At 39.3% G+C, this 14,787-nt stretch overlaps 3 protein-coding genes across 3 annotated transcripts; 1 reads left to right on the forward strand and 2 right to left on the reverse strand.

The window, feature by feature from the left end:
- Positions 692-1,336, reverse strand: LOC109132841 (uncharacterized mitochondrial protein AtMg00810-like). The gene is made up of 2 exons (XM_019245270.1): positions 1,055-1,336; positions 692-973 (listed from the first exon to the last, which is right to left on the reverse strand). Exons 1-2 carry the CDS (start codon positions 1,334-1,336, stop codon positions 692-694), a joined length of 564 nt encoding a protein of 187 aa, XP_019100815.1.
- Positions 8,088-8,471, reverse strand: LOC104789162. Its single transcript, XM_010514900.1, has one exon. It carries the CDS (start codon positions 8,469-8,471, stop codon positions 8,088-8,090), a length of 384 nt encoding a protein of 127 aa, XP_010513202.1.
- Positions 12,422-13,424, forward strand: LOC104786583 (putative cysteine-rich receptor-like protein kinase 9). The gene has a single exon (XM_010512015.1). It carries the CDS (start codon positions 12,459-12,461, stop codon positions 13,218-13,220), a length of 762 nt encoding a protein of 253 aa, XP_010510317.1. The 5' UTR covers positions 12,422-12,458; the 3' UTR covers positions 13,221-13,424.

Raw genomic sequence — 14,787 nt, forward strand, 5'->3', positions numbered from 1 at the left:
TGAGATTAAGAGAGAGCTCAAGAAGTGTTTAGTTTTGAGAGAAGATTTTCTAAACATATATAAAGAGAGTTATTCTTTATATTCAAGTGTTTTCTATATCTTTTACAAACAATCAACACTTAACTAGGACATTTGGAACTACAAGTTCGAGTTCCTACATACATGTAGGCAAATTACAGAAAGGACAATAATTGAAACAGGAGATATTGCCGTCGTAGAAAGGAGGAAATAGAGCACGTCCAATCTTATTCGCCGGCACACACAAAAAAAAAAAAAAAATTGTTGGCCGAAGACTTATCAATCTTGGTATTTCGGGTTTGGCCTCTTTTCTCGGTTTTTGTCGTTGGTTTAATGTCTGACATGTTCTCTCATAGATTCCTTTCTCCATTTCATCACAGCTTTGCTATGATTCATGATATAGAATAGGAGGTTGAATGATTCTATTAAATAATAGGGTTACATTATATATAATGTTTACAATAGATAATTATTTACTATGTTATCATTTTCATTTATATCCTATACAACTCCTCAAAATAGAGGAGCTTGAGTCACTCCAATCTTATTAAATAGATAGATGAACCGCAGATGTGGAAGTAGCTTCGTCAACGCATCCGCTAACTGATCATCTGTAGAAATATGAACCACCCGTAATGCTCCCGACTGGACTTGTTCCCGAACAAAATGAAAATCAATGGCAATGTGCTTCATGCGTGAGTGAACGTAACACTGGATTTTCATAAAGGTAAGTAGCACCCATGTTGTCGAAGTAGACCACTGGAGCTGTTGGCAAGCGGACTCCAAGTTCAGTGAGTAAGGAGCAGATCCACATAAGTTCTGAAGTGGCATTAGCAATAGCTGGATATTCGGATTCTATTGAAGAGCGAGTAACCCCGCTCTGTTTCTTGGAAGACCATGCAATAGGAGTGGTGCCGAGGTAAATAACATATGCATTCGTAGATACCATATCCATCTAGCCACCACCCCAAGTTGCATCGGAGTATGCATGTAACATCAGAGGAGTACGTGGACGGAGTAGTAGGTCATGTGAAACTATACCGGCGAGATAGCGTAGCACGCGCTTGGCAGCCTGCCAGTGTAGAACAGTGGGAGAATGCATGAACTGAGATAAACGGTTAACCACAAAGGCAAGATCAGGCAGCATGAATGACAAGTATTGAAGACTGCCAACAACTATGCGATACTGAGCTGGATTATCGAAAAGCTCCCCAGAAGTAGGTGTTAACGGCGGATGAGGGGATAACGGCGTAGTGACGGGCTTGGAATTCAACATATTTGGTTTAGCGAGGAGGTCAATGATGTACTTCTTTTGCATGAGATGTCAACTTTGCGATGTACGAGTAGCTTCAATGCCAAGGAAATAACGGAGGTCCGTTGGTGATTTCAGAGAGGACCGACGAGCAAGGGCATCAATGAAGCCGTGAATGAGATCAGTATGGTTACCGGTGAAAATGTTATCTTCGACATAAACCAGTGTATAGATAACATCAGTACCTCGTTCATAGATGAAGACAGAAGTGTCGGCTAGCGAGTTCCTAAAACCCATACGTAGCAGATATGTTTTTAGTTTTTGATACCAGGCTCGCGGTGCCTGTTTGAGGGCATACAAGACCTTATTGAGTCGGCAAACATGGTGAGGACGATCTTTATCAATAAAAACCTGGTGGTTGCGTGACATAAACTTCTTCGTTGAGCATGCCATGAAGAAAGGCGTTGTTCACATCAAGCTGCTTGATCGACCAAGAGTTATTGACCGCCAGTTGCAAGACACTGCGAATCATGACAGACTTCACCACTGGACTGAACGTCCTGAGTAATCCAGGCCATATTGTTGGTTAAAACCGTGTGCAACCAACCTTGCTTTGTACATGTCAAGAGAAACATCGAGTAAGTACTTAAGTGTATAAATCCACTTTGTGGGAATAACATTATGACCCGGTTTTGGTGGAACCAAGTTAAACGTATGACTGCGGATTTAAGCATTGATCTCTTCTCCCATGTCATGTCTCCACTTCTCATCTCGCATAGCCTGGTTTATGGTTGTAGGGATGGAATTTTTGGTGGTTATGGCTGACAGGGTAAAACGGGTTTTAGGTTTGTGGATATTATTTTTGTGTCGAGCCTGCATGGAATGATGGTTAACAGGTGGTGGTGGAGGTGCGTGTACCGGTGAATGTTGGGGGACTGATTGTGGAGGTGGATTGGGTTGCGGATTGAATTCCAATTGTGGTTGAGGTTGCGGAGATGTCGCGGTTGTAGAAGGGGGTGAAGAGGAAGATGAGGTTGTTGGGCTCAATTGTGCAGGTGAGCCACTTAGTGGGACTGTTTGTTCAGTCCGGCCCATTTGTCCTGAATCTTCATTATCTCTCCCAACGTGACTTTCGGGAGACAGAGTTGGCGTTGAGAGACTCAGATGACGGAGAGGGAAGAACCATGACCGGGTTCTGAGCGTGTACGAGTGACGAAGAGCAGATGGGGATTTGATGTGCAAGAGCATTAGAGATAAGAGAGGACGAATTGGGAATGGAAATAGGAGATGACTTGGAAGTGAAGGTAGCAAAGGAAAACTCGATTCAACAGATTGGACATGGCGAGATGTGTAGAGGCGCTTAGTAGCAATTTCAAGACAGAGATAGGCACTCTGAGTGAGAGAATAGCCCATGAAAACACAAAGAAGAGAACGGTCCTGAATCTTGTGAGTGTTGTAGGGGCAGGGCCAAGGAAAACAACACAAACTACTAAACACCCGAGGTTTGAGATAGTTTGGTGGTTGTTGAAACAGCTTTGCATAAGGAGAGACATTATCAAGGACCAGAATTGGCATTTGATTGATTAGGTACACCACCGTAGCAAACGCATATGGCCAATATGCTTTCGGGACCAAAGCTTGATGGAGGAGCGTGAGACCCGTCTGACGATGTGGTGGTGTTTACGCTCAGAAACGCTGTTATGTTCAGGTGTGTGTGGCGGCGTTGTGAGATGTGATATCTCATGAGCTACTAAGTACAGTCGTAAGGCGACAAACTCACCACCATCACCGGAGTACAATGTCCCAATCTTGCTTTGAAATCGGTTTTCAACCAAGGCCTTGAACGCAATAAACGTTTTCTTCACTTGCTATTTTTGTTTTAAGGGATACATCTAGGTGTACCATGTGAAATTATCGACTAATACCAAATAATACTTGTCATGTGAAACAAAAGGAGACATCCAGACATCAGAATAAAGATGTTAAAGTGGTTTTGTGGAATTGATAGTGTTTCTATAGAAAGGCAGTTTGTGACTCTTATTGATAAGGCAATGTGAACAAGGAAAATCTTTATTTGGAGAACCAAAACATGGTAAAGAAAATTGAAACAAGAGATTGTAAAATATGCGGTGATGGATGACTAAGTCGAGAATGCCATGAAAGAAGAGAAGCTTCTGGTGATGGGGAAGCAAAGAACGAGATGGGTGTGTGATTCTGAATTGGCCACTCATACAGCTCATTTTTAGTTTTCCTTTGGAGTAACCGAAACCCCGTTCTGAGATCTTTTACCTAAAAATAAGCCGGAAAGAATTCCACTGACACTTGGTTAGCATTGCACAAACGATAAATAGAGATAAGATTTTTGGCAATATTGGAGACATAGAGAACATCTTTTAAAAGTAGGTTTTTAGAAGGAGTGAAGAGGGAAGTGGAACCAGTATGCGAGATGTTAAGTCTGGAGCCATAGGCAATAGTAACCTCTTCACTCACGTTGTAGAGCTTATGGAGAGAGAGATTGTTCATGTCTGTTGTGAGATGATGTGTTGCACCCGAGTGAAGAAGCCACAGATTGTTAGCAGTGGAAGCAGCAACCATAGTAGCCCTAGGTTGCCAAGGAACAGGTGCCATAGAAGGCGCAGACCAAGGATTGTACTGAGCAGCCGAGAGTTGCAACTACAAACAGTGTTTAGCACTATGGACATGGACACCGCAGAGCTGGTACCGGCCTTGATATCCACCACCGGATTGAGTAGACGAACGTGGCTGAAACTGCTGTTGCTGCAACGTTTGGTTTTGTCGAGAGGATGGTCGGGACTAACTCCGATTGTTGCCTCTGCCACGGTACTGAACCGTATTGGCAGACATAGGAAGCGATGAAGACGTGGTCAGCAGTGTCTTCAACTTGTTCTCTTGATGAATTATTTTTTCTATCACCTCAATAAGAGAAAGACAGGGTTCACTACCTTCGAGTTGATCGACAACGCGGCTGTAGTCATTAGGATGACCCCCAAAATTTTTTTCAAGTTGATCCTCAAGAGCCATAGGACTACCAAGATGCGCCAACTGTTATTTATTCGATGTTTTCATAAATATAAATTGTGCAAAAAATAAAGTTATGTGGCAACATAGTAAATTTTATAAAAAGAAAAAATTTAAAAAAATACAAAAACTCATTAAAATGAATAAATAAATATTTTTAACAAATAAAAAATATAAAGATATGACATAATTAATTATGGGTTATAATAGTTCTTGATATAAAAATAATTATGAAAAATAGATCTCAACAGAAATAAAAAATTTATTTTTAATGAATCAAAATGTATTTGTGAGAAATTATACATAGATTGAAAACAAATATTCAATCACCATGGAAAATAAGAAAGATAAAAGTAACTACAATTTTATTATTATTTATTTTTTACAACCAAAAAAGTCTCACATTTGATATTTTAAAAAATTGCACGTACAAACTATAAAAATGGGCAGTTAGACTTTAAAAACTGTTAAAAATAACAAAACAACAAAAACATAATTGGTAAAATTTTAACTTTTAAGTCTTTAAATAAATTTTAAAGCTTTTAAAGTATCTCCCAATCAACCATGATATAATGCCGGTAAATTATCAACAAGCTGATAAACCGTCCACTGTAATATTAAGAGAATAATGGTGCCTAAACAGCCATTACAAAATAATAAATTATTACATATATGGGTATTCCGGTCATTATAATAGAGTAAATGTTACATATATATTTAGTCGTATCATAATATGATTGTGCTAATAATATTAATAATATAAGTAAAGAAAAAATTTATATCCGCAGAATTTTGGGATACTAAAATAAAAAAGGAAGAAGCTAGAGACAATTCTTTTAATTTTTTTATAAGTTTTGAATGTTTGATATGGTTTTACAATTGATCGAATAGTTTATATAAAAGTAAAAAGTGTTATTGTGTATACACTAAAAAAAAGTTATTGTATGCACATAGTAAATATGGGCTCTATATAATTTATCACATTTCTTTCATCGCATAAATGTTTCCGTTTCCACTTCTGACTTTTGCAAGAATAATCACATTTTTTTATTAAGAAAAAATGAATAATATTTTTCCGTAATGTATATATAATTGCTGAAAAACTTACATTTTTTCATTAAGAAAATTTGAAATAGTTTTTTCTTTGCGGAAAAAAACACATTTTGTGAAAAACTAATTTCTATAAAAAATGGCAGAACAAAAATGTGGAATAGAGTAATTTTGAAATCATAAAGTTTCTTTGTTTAACAAAGAAAGACAATTCTAAGTCATAGCTACGCAAGATGATTTTAGGGTTTTGGGCTCAACTGAAAAGGACGTAACTATCATGGATGTGGGTGTGAGAGATCGGGCTCCAGAGGATCCCAAGATGGTTCTCGCATGTGGGTGCAGAAGTTCACATAGAGTATAGCGGGAGAGATGCCGATACCGGAAGAGATCATGGACAGGTGTATGTGGATGAAAGGAGAAGGTTAGAGTTTTCTGATGGAGAGGATGGAGAACCGGTGGTTACCATAGAAAAGGAAGTGTTAGATGTGATAAATGGTTTATGGAAAATGTGCATGATTGTGAAGGTGTTAAGCAGGCATGTATCCCTATCTGTTTTGAGTAAGAAGTTGAGGGAGCTATGGAAGCCGCGCGGTGAGATGTATGTCTTAGATCTTCTGCATCAGTTTTTCATGATTCGTTTTGAGGTTGAGGATGAGTATATGGCTGCTAACTGGTGGACCGTGGAGGATATTTGGGAGTTATCTTATGGTGCATGATTGGTCACCGGAGTTTGATCCCTTACGGGATGAGATTGTGACAACGCCGGTGTGAATTAAGGTGTCTTATATCCCGGTGAATTTCTGTCATAAGTCAAATTTGATATGGATTGCTCAAGGATTGGGGAATCCAATCATAGTGGATTTAATTACCTTGAATTTTGAGAGAGCAAGATTTGCAAGGGTTTGTGGGAAAGTGAATTTACAGAAACCACTTAAGGGCATGATTATGATTAATGGAGACCGTTATTTTGTGACTTATGAGGGACTATCCAATATTTGCTCAGGATGTGGAATTTATGGTCATATGGTACACGCTTTTCTGAAAGTCATAACAGAGAAAGTTGTCACGGGGGAGTTGTGGCTCTGGTGCCAATGGTTGTACCAGAGGGTACGAGGATGGAGAATTGTAAGCAGATCGATTATGGCTTTACATTGGTTAGGAGATCTGGCCAGCGGTCTGAGATGGCGACGAGTAAGGTTGTGCCCTCAGCTAGTGGGGCGGTCTTAATTTGGGAAAGAATATTCAGGATCCTTTGCGGCGTACTGATGCAGCCAATATTACGGTCTCAAAAAGATTTGGCAACTTTATCAAAGATTCAATAATTGAGGCGATAATGGAAGGGTCAAATATATCAGAGGAGAATAAGGAGAATAAGGAGAACAAGTGTATATCGAATCATGTAGAGATTGGAAAGAGTATCACACAAGCAAAATCTGGTTTAGTGGGATTGAGTTTGAAGAAGGATAAAGGGATCACACGTTTTGAGGCCCAAGAGAGGAGCATTGGCCTGCCTAATGGATCAAAACAAACTAATGGATCTAGGCCTAAAAATCAACAAATTATCGGCCTATGGGGGAATGGTTTTTAGCCCATTAAGAAAGGAAATTGAGATGTCTGCAAAAGGAAAACGACTCAGAGTTGAGAGAGAGAACATGGGTCGAGCGAGAGGTTTTATTGAGAATGTGGAGGGGTATTCTCTCATTGAAGGTGAGAATAAGATGCAAAGTATGGTGGTTTTAGGTGAATTACTCGGGTCGGAATTGGGAGTCAGTTTGATGACGAGTGAAATAGTGATGCGGAGTGAATCGTTCTTGGAGGAGACAGTGAATCTTGTCGCATAACAGAAATCAAATTTTTTTTTTCTCTCATAACGTTTCTAGAGATTTGGGGAAGTTGATAAGTGATGAAAGCGGGATTCAATTTTACCAGAGATTTGGGAAAATACCTGAGGTTGTTAGTGTTTCATAAGCGCACAAATAAAAAGATTTTTAGTAATGTTTTGGAACGTGTTTCATCGAAACTAGCAGGGAGTACAACGGAAAAAAGAAAATAACACTTAGTCGGTTGGGATAAGGTGTGTCTACCTATATCTGAAGGCGGTTTGGGTATTCGAGCATCTAAGGATATGAATATGGCACTCATAGCAAAGGTAGGTTGGAAATTGATTAATAATAAAGATAAACTCTGAGCTAGAGTGGTGAAAAACAAGTAGAAAGTGGGTTATCATCATAACAGGTCGTGGATTGCTGTGAAGAGTACTTTTTCTTCAATATGGAGGAGTGTGGGGGATGGTTTGAGAGAGGTTATTGGGCCAGGACATAGTTGGGTGGTTAGTGATGGGAGAACTATATGATTTTGGGCAGATAGATGGTTATCGAGGGATACACTAGCAGAGAGAAGTATGGGTGGACTTGGTCCTGACAATGAGTTCATGTTGGCATGATATTTATGGATAGATGGGCTAGGCTGGGATATGTCTCAGATTGCTTTGCATTTACCTATGCATAATGATAACATCATTATTTTACTCATATTAGCTATAGTTTTCATATGCATTTAGGAAGAGTTTGATGAGATTTTAGGTATAAAAGGTCTATTATCAAGTATTTCAGGTTTCAACAAGGTTTTACAGGTTTAATAGCTATTTGGACCAAAAAGGAAAGAAAATACGTTTTAGGAAAGTTCAAGAGCTTTACAGTACGGGCAACTTTTGGAGAACTTCAAGAACTTAAAATATATCATGAACTTCAAGAACTTCAAGAACTTCAAGAACTTCAAGAACAAAAACATTGCCCGAAGCAGAGCCTGAATCCGACGCCCAACCCGAAGCAATAGCTCCAAGCAGACCCTCTTTATCCAACCAACGCCTGTCAAAACGAAAAGCACTCTTGCCGCGACGTACTTTATCATCCAAAGAAGCTATAATGGGTTTATGATCCGATGCAACCATCGGCAGGTACTCCGTAAAAGAGTTACTAAACAATTCATGCCACTTCTCATTAGCTAAGGCTCTATCTAGCCTACACCTAATTGGCTTCTTATCCCGCCAACCTCGCCAAGAAAGGCTATCCCCAATCAATGGAAACTCAAGTAATCCACAATTTCGAATCATTGTATTAAAAGGCACAAATGAAGATGCATGACGCAATTTGCCCCCTCGCTTCTCATGATTACCTTTCAGTTCATTGAAATCCCCAATTAGGAACCAAGGTGAATCCCGATTTAGACTAATTCTTGTTAACTGTTCCCATACCGCTTCCCTATTCTTTGGAACAGGATCACCATAAATAAAAGACAAAAAAATAGTGGTTCCTTTTAAATCAACTTCCACATCAATCAATCTATTGGATGCAAATAAAATTGAAACATTAAAAATATTATTATAAAATAGGGCTAAACCGCCACTACAACCAACTGGTTCAACTGTTTTTAAATATGAATAACCAATATTCCCAACAAAAGGTTCTAAAATAGAAAAAGACTGTCTAGTCTCAGAAATGAACAAAAAATCTGGACGATGCTTCCTCCACAAATCTCTGAGATAGCCAATAGTTGCCTTATTACCCAATCCCTGACAATTCCAGCTCAGAACCTTCATTTATCAGTTTTTGGAAGCGGTGGCTTAGTACCACCCATTGCCTCCTTCTCCACACCTTGTGGCTTAGGATTGTTTGGAACCCCAGGAGGCACTGTACTCTTCAAAGCGGGACGCTTGCGAGGAGTGCGGACGTACACATTTAGCTTCTTTGACCCCAGATCCTTAAGTCCCATGGTGCCCTTGCCTTTGCGTTGCTTGGGCATAGTGTCACCCTCCACGACCTGCTGATCCGGTTCCATCCCCTCGACACCAACATCATCTGACAAGTTTGCATCTTGTGTCTCAGCAGCTGGACCCGAACCCCCGGATCCCCCAAACACATCTTCATCAACCTTCTGTTGATCGCTAAGCACACCAAGTGCCTCGGAAGTCAGAGAGCATTCCCCAACTAACCCTGCAACAACATTAACAATACTTTCGCCAATTAACCCAGTCTCATGGCTCGCATCCTCGTCCCTAATATCTGGTGAAATCCGATCTCCAGATCGCACCGGACCGCCTTCACCAGCCACCAAAGGCATCTCCACCTGAAGTTTTGTCTCCTTCGTATCCATAGAAGCAACCCCCTCAATAGATTCCTTCTGGAACAAGGCTTTGCGAACCACCTTATTTGGGACAGGAACACCAATCACCCCCTGAGGAGCAGAAACTTCACCCTCTTCCATCACCGCTGGTAATTCAATAGCCTCCTGAGTCGCAGTATCCTTAGTCACCGCACCTGAGTGGCAATGATCCTTGTTCTATTTAGCCACCGGTTCTCTCGCCGACAAATCAGCCCTGGACTTCGACCCCTCGCCCCTCATAAGACCGCTTACCCTCCGCATGCGAGCTCTCCCCTGTGTGCTTACTTTACGGACCACTCTTATACCCACGCTCATGGCCAGCACCCTGCCTCCCCTCCGAGAGAACAGCCCCTCTGTAGCTCTTAGCTTGACGATCTTTAGGGTCATCATGATGCAGAACCGGACCATCAGGGATCACTGGTGGTTTCAACAACGGGCAATGACCATCATCATGGCACAGGCTGAAACAATGCCTACAATATCCGTACAACCTTTCATAACGCAGGGAGACAACAGTCTCTTCACCATTGTAAAACTCTACTTCAGTCTCGAAACTCAAAGGCTTGAGACCGTTGATTGTGACTTGAACTCGACCTCCATCGATATCGACTGCCTCAACACGACCCAAATCCGCAGCGATCCCTCTGAAGGTTGGCTCTGCCCAAAACTGGAATGGCACCCCCATGATGCGGACCCAAAACCTTAAGCAAGAAGGATACAGAGGATCCACCGTCGGTGTCCATCTGACCATCGACACCATCCAATTATCGAAATGGAACAGAGTCATCTTCAACACCTTCACAATGTCTTCCTCCTCATCGAAATCGAACTGGAACTTGCCCATACCCAGGTCTGCTCCAACCACCTTCCCTTCTAGCTGCTAGATACGCGGGAACATGATGAGAAGAGACTTCATGTCCTGACGGCGAGGATTGAAGCACCGTCCAACCACTGTCTTGGAATAACCCTCAATCAAAGCCATGTTGTCAAAGAAAGGGATCTTCACCTTCCTCTTGTTGACAGCAGGAACCATAACACTCAGCAACTGACTCTGTCCCAGCGACACACTTTGAACCATTGTCGAAACGAAAAAAAGACTAAGAGATCGTACAATGAAGCCAAAACGGACAAGAGAGAAAAAATGGTGGAGAATCGAATGAGTTCTTCCCCTGTCCCGAAGAACCCTTAAGTACATGACCCGTATCATCAACAATAACAACCCAATCCGACCATTGAAAACCTTATCTCCTGCGATCCTCTCGAGATACTCAGAGAATCCCTCATCACCGCTATCATCTTGATTAGACCGGATACATCGTTGCCAGATCCATCCAAAATCAACAAAGAGTAATAACAACCGCAAATCAAATCAACCCCAGAAGTGAAACCCAAAGATTCGTATTCCTTTTCCAACTACACCACCACAAGATCCCCAGAGGACCAGATCCGACCCCAAATCCCCAATACACCGCTGATAGCGAAAATAACTATAAATCCAGAAGATACCCAAATCGTAATCCTTAATTCCAAAATCAAGTAGAATCAGATACCATCGTTGATAGCAAATCTGAGAGTCTCCACTAATCCATTGAAATCCACGAAAATCCAGAAACAAGAGTCCAAAATCAACGCGCATCAAAGATAAGGTTAGAAACCCAGAATCGTCTTTGCCATCGCCATCCGTTACGTTTTTTCTTTCCATGGTTATATTTTTAGAGACTAATAGTCTATATTTCTTATGTATATAAGAAAGCTAATTGTCTTGTCAACGGATTAGCGAACTATATATTTTCACTACTGTTAGATTTTCATGCTTTTATTTCTGCTCCAGACTTTCTTGTTTTTTTTGAGAGATGATCGTCAAAGACTTTCACGTACTCAAAAAAATATATTTGTAAATTTAAAAAAAAAATAATTAATTATGGAAGGCTTTTGCCTCCAGGTATTCTACCCAAAAAAAATGTGGAATAGAGTTTATGGCAGAAAATGCAATCTCCATCTGATATGTCCGCGTGGCTGATGTACATCATATATTGACAAATCTCGATAAATGTCTGGACAAGTAAGGGATGATCATTAGGCACTAATGATCATAGATAGATTCATTAATGATCATAGATAGTCAATATTGACTATGAAAAGAGGTGAGATTTGTGTCGGAGTTTGCGGCTATGCCAATGAGACTTCACCATAATTTTAAAATTCTTTTGCTATAAAATTAGAAATTTAAATAATCCACAATAATATTCAGCAGTTTCGTTTCAAATTTAAAGTTTACGTTTTACTTTATAGGGTTAAGGTTTAAATTAAGAGTTAGAAGTTTGAATTTTTACTATTCTGTAAGTTTTAGAAATTTACCCAATTCTTATATTAAATCTAGTTATTACATAAAATATCTTTGTTATATAGTCGTTTATAACGTACGTTGCGCCATATTGCCCAAGTCCAGTTTTCATTTCAATATCATCCACAAACGAAAAAACTGGAATAGTAGTGAAACACACAAGTTGGACATGACCATTCATTCAAATTTCAATACAAAAAACCAAATCGAACTGTAGTTTGTGGAATGTCGTTTAGTGAATTTCATTATTTTCACATTAATTCTGATTTTTATTTTTAGATATGTAAATCCTGAATTTTTAAAAATTTCTGCAGTTCAGTTTAGATTGATGGTTTAAATTTAACTTTCAGGATTATAAAACTAGGAATTAAGATTTCAAGGTTTAATTTTGGACTGTTTTGATAATATCAATAGCGATATTGCACAATTCTCATTTTCTGTATCATCTAGAACGAACTACTGAAATAATAAAAAAGTAATGGATATGAAAGTTTCGGAAAAAGTTTTGCGTTTACTTTGACCTTGACTAGTCAACGTTTTTGGTTATCAATAGCATCCTCTGTTTAATCTACAACAGAACAAAAAAACGCAACTATGTCTTCGTGCGCCACTTTCATCTTCCTTGTCCTTTTATCCATTCTCACTTGCTTCAGAGCTTCAGCGCAAAACCTTTCTCTGTTATACTATTTTTGTCCAAACACGACCACGTATTCAAGGAACAGCACTTACGACACCAACCTCAAAACAGTTTTGACTTCCTTCTCTTCCAGCAGCGCTTTATACTCCACCGGATTTCAAAACGCCACAGCGGGTCAAGCTCCCGACAGGGTCACCGGACTTTTCCTATGCCGCGGAGATGTCTCGTCAGAAGTTTGCCGTAACTGCGTCGCCTTTGCAGTCAACGAATCCTTAACTCGGTGTCCGAATCAGAGAGAGGCCGTGCTCTATTACGATGAGTGTATGCTCAGATACTCTCACCGGAATATTCTTTCGACCCTTAGAACCGATGGTGGATATACCTTGTCTAACCTCAATAATATTCCACATGACCAACAAGACAGGTTCAGAGAGTTGGTTTTGTCCACCTTGAACCAAGCAGCAACCAAAGCCGTGGATAGTTCCCGAAAATTCGACGCGAGAAAAGCCAAATTTACTGCGTTGCAGACTTTGTACGGACTTGTTCAGTGCACTCCTGATTTGACTAGACAAGATTGTTTGCGTTGTCTGCAAACGTCCATCAATCAGTTACCTACGGAAAGAATTGGGGCAAGACTTCTTTTGCCAAGCTGTGGTTCAAGATACGAGCTTTATCCGTTTTACAACGAATCCGCCGTTAGAACACAAACCACCACTTGATGTGACTACACAAAGCATCGATGAAAACTATTTAGATATCATATGCAATTAACCTCCACCGCTCATTTTATTACAATGTAGCAAATAATGTTATGCTTCTATATAAGTTTTAGGAGAAAACCCACGTTTCCACTTTTGTGATTTCATGTTTGTAGGAGTTAAACTCCAGTATAAATTGAAAAGTAAATAAGAAATAAATGCATATTGAGTTTTTCTAAAGAAAAGTGTTTTTGGGCATTTTCGTTTGTATATATTTAAATGGTGCATTCATATGCAGTATCTAAATATGTATGACTAAATGGTGTTTATTTCTGTTTTCTGTTTTTTTTTTTGCATCTAACTATTGCATTTAAATGCAATTTTCTTTGTTTGTGAATTTGTATTTGCATCTGGAAAACGTTTACCTATTTCCATTGCTCTATTATTTGGTTCTTCTCTACCCGATGTTGTTAAGTCTCATAACAATGTCTCAAAGCGGCCTTATTACCAAAGAGAGTTCAGGGAAGAAAGGGGTGGTCAGTTCACAGAGACTGACGATTTCAGTGCCACACTTTGAAAACATCGACCTAATCTAAGGTTACTGGAAATGAAGAAGTGTTTAGACTAAAGTGAAAAATTTTGGTTAAGTGTTTGGTGGAATAAGTGATTTTAGTTTCCCATTTACTGAAATTCTATCTTAGCATTTATCAAGTACTATTAGTATATAATAACCAAATTACAAACTCATTTTTAATAGTAGTTCACACAACCGTGCTATTAAAATGTGCTATCAAATAGACTTTTTGTAGTATCATTTTTAAAAATAACCAACTTGAGGAATTTGATGGGAGAGGGCCGGAGGGGTAGTTTACAATTGGAGTGCAAATCCGAGCCTATTACTTTAAACCTAATAAGTTATAAACAAATAAAAGTCATTACAAAAGTGGAAAAGCATGGGGTGAAGTCAAACTGCAAACTCTAATCATAAGAAGTGAATGATACGCGGTCAAACAAGCTGCCAACACCCTGAAGTGAGCCAAACAACTTACTGAAAAGAGTAAGAAAATGTTTGCACTCTAAACAACCGAATCCACTAAGGTAAAATATCAATAATTGCCAAATCACCGGAGTAAATGGAGACATTAAATTTGATTTTGAGCTATAAAAACAAGATGAAGGACGAAGACATAACATTCTCTATACATACACAATCAATACAATTCTCTACTAGAATATTTTTCTTGTACTTATATCATGATTCTTGTGAAAATGCTACAGAGTCATCAATGCTAAAAGCTGATTACTTTTCTCTCAATTCTTGTCTCATTTCTCTTGTCTCGTTTCTTGGTTCAAACTCTTAGATATTTTCCAAAAAAAATAATTTTCCTTGTGTTTTTCTGATTTACGAATTTTGATAATTGTAGTTTCTACTACAATAATCACATTTAACGACCATATAAACTAGTGATCGATGCATCGTTAGTAGATACTGGAACAGACTTTCTCGTATCTGAATTAAGCGAGTCTTTGGGTCTAGTATGATCGAAAAATCCTGGTCGCTTGGGCAGTGGTGAAGTCATAGTTTTGG

Source organism: Camelina sativa, chromosome 5 (assembly GCF_000633955.1).
Source record: "Camelina sativa cultivar DH55 chromosome 5, Cs, whole genome shotgun sequence".
Lineage (NCBI taxonomy): Eukaryota > Viridiplantae > Streptophyta > Magnoliopsida > Brassicales > Brassicaceae > Camelina > Camelina sativa.

What these genes read in the sequence shown, in the direction of transcription:
- LOC109132841 (XM_019245270.1), bottom strand. Translation starts at nt 1,336, where the DNA reads ATGCAAAAGAAGTACATCATTGACCTCCTCGCTAAACCAAATATGTTG. An exon ending in TACGCTATCTCGCCGGTATA is followed by an intron (nt 974 to 1,054) that starts GTTTCACATGAC and finishes GGTGGTGGCTAG; the next exon opens with ATGGATATGGTATCTACGAA.
- LOC104789162 (XM_010514900.1), bottom strand. Translation starts at nt 8,471, where the DNA reads ATGATTCGAAATTGTGGATTACTTGAGTTTCCATTGATTGGGGATAGC.
- LOC104786583 (XM_010512015.1), top strand. Translation starts at nt 12,459, where the DNA reads ATGTCTTCGTGCGCCACTTTCATCTTCCTTGTCCTTTTATCCATTCTC.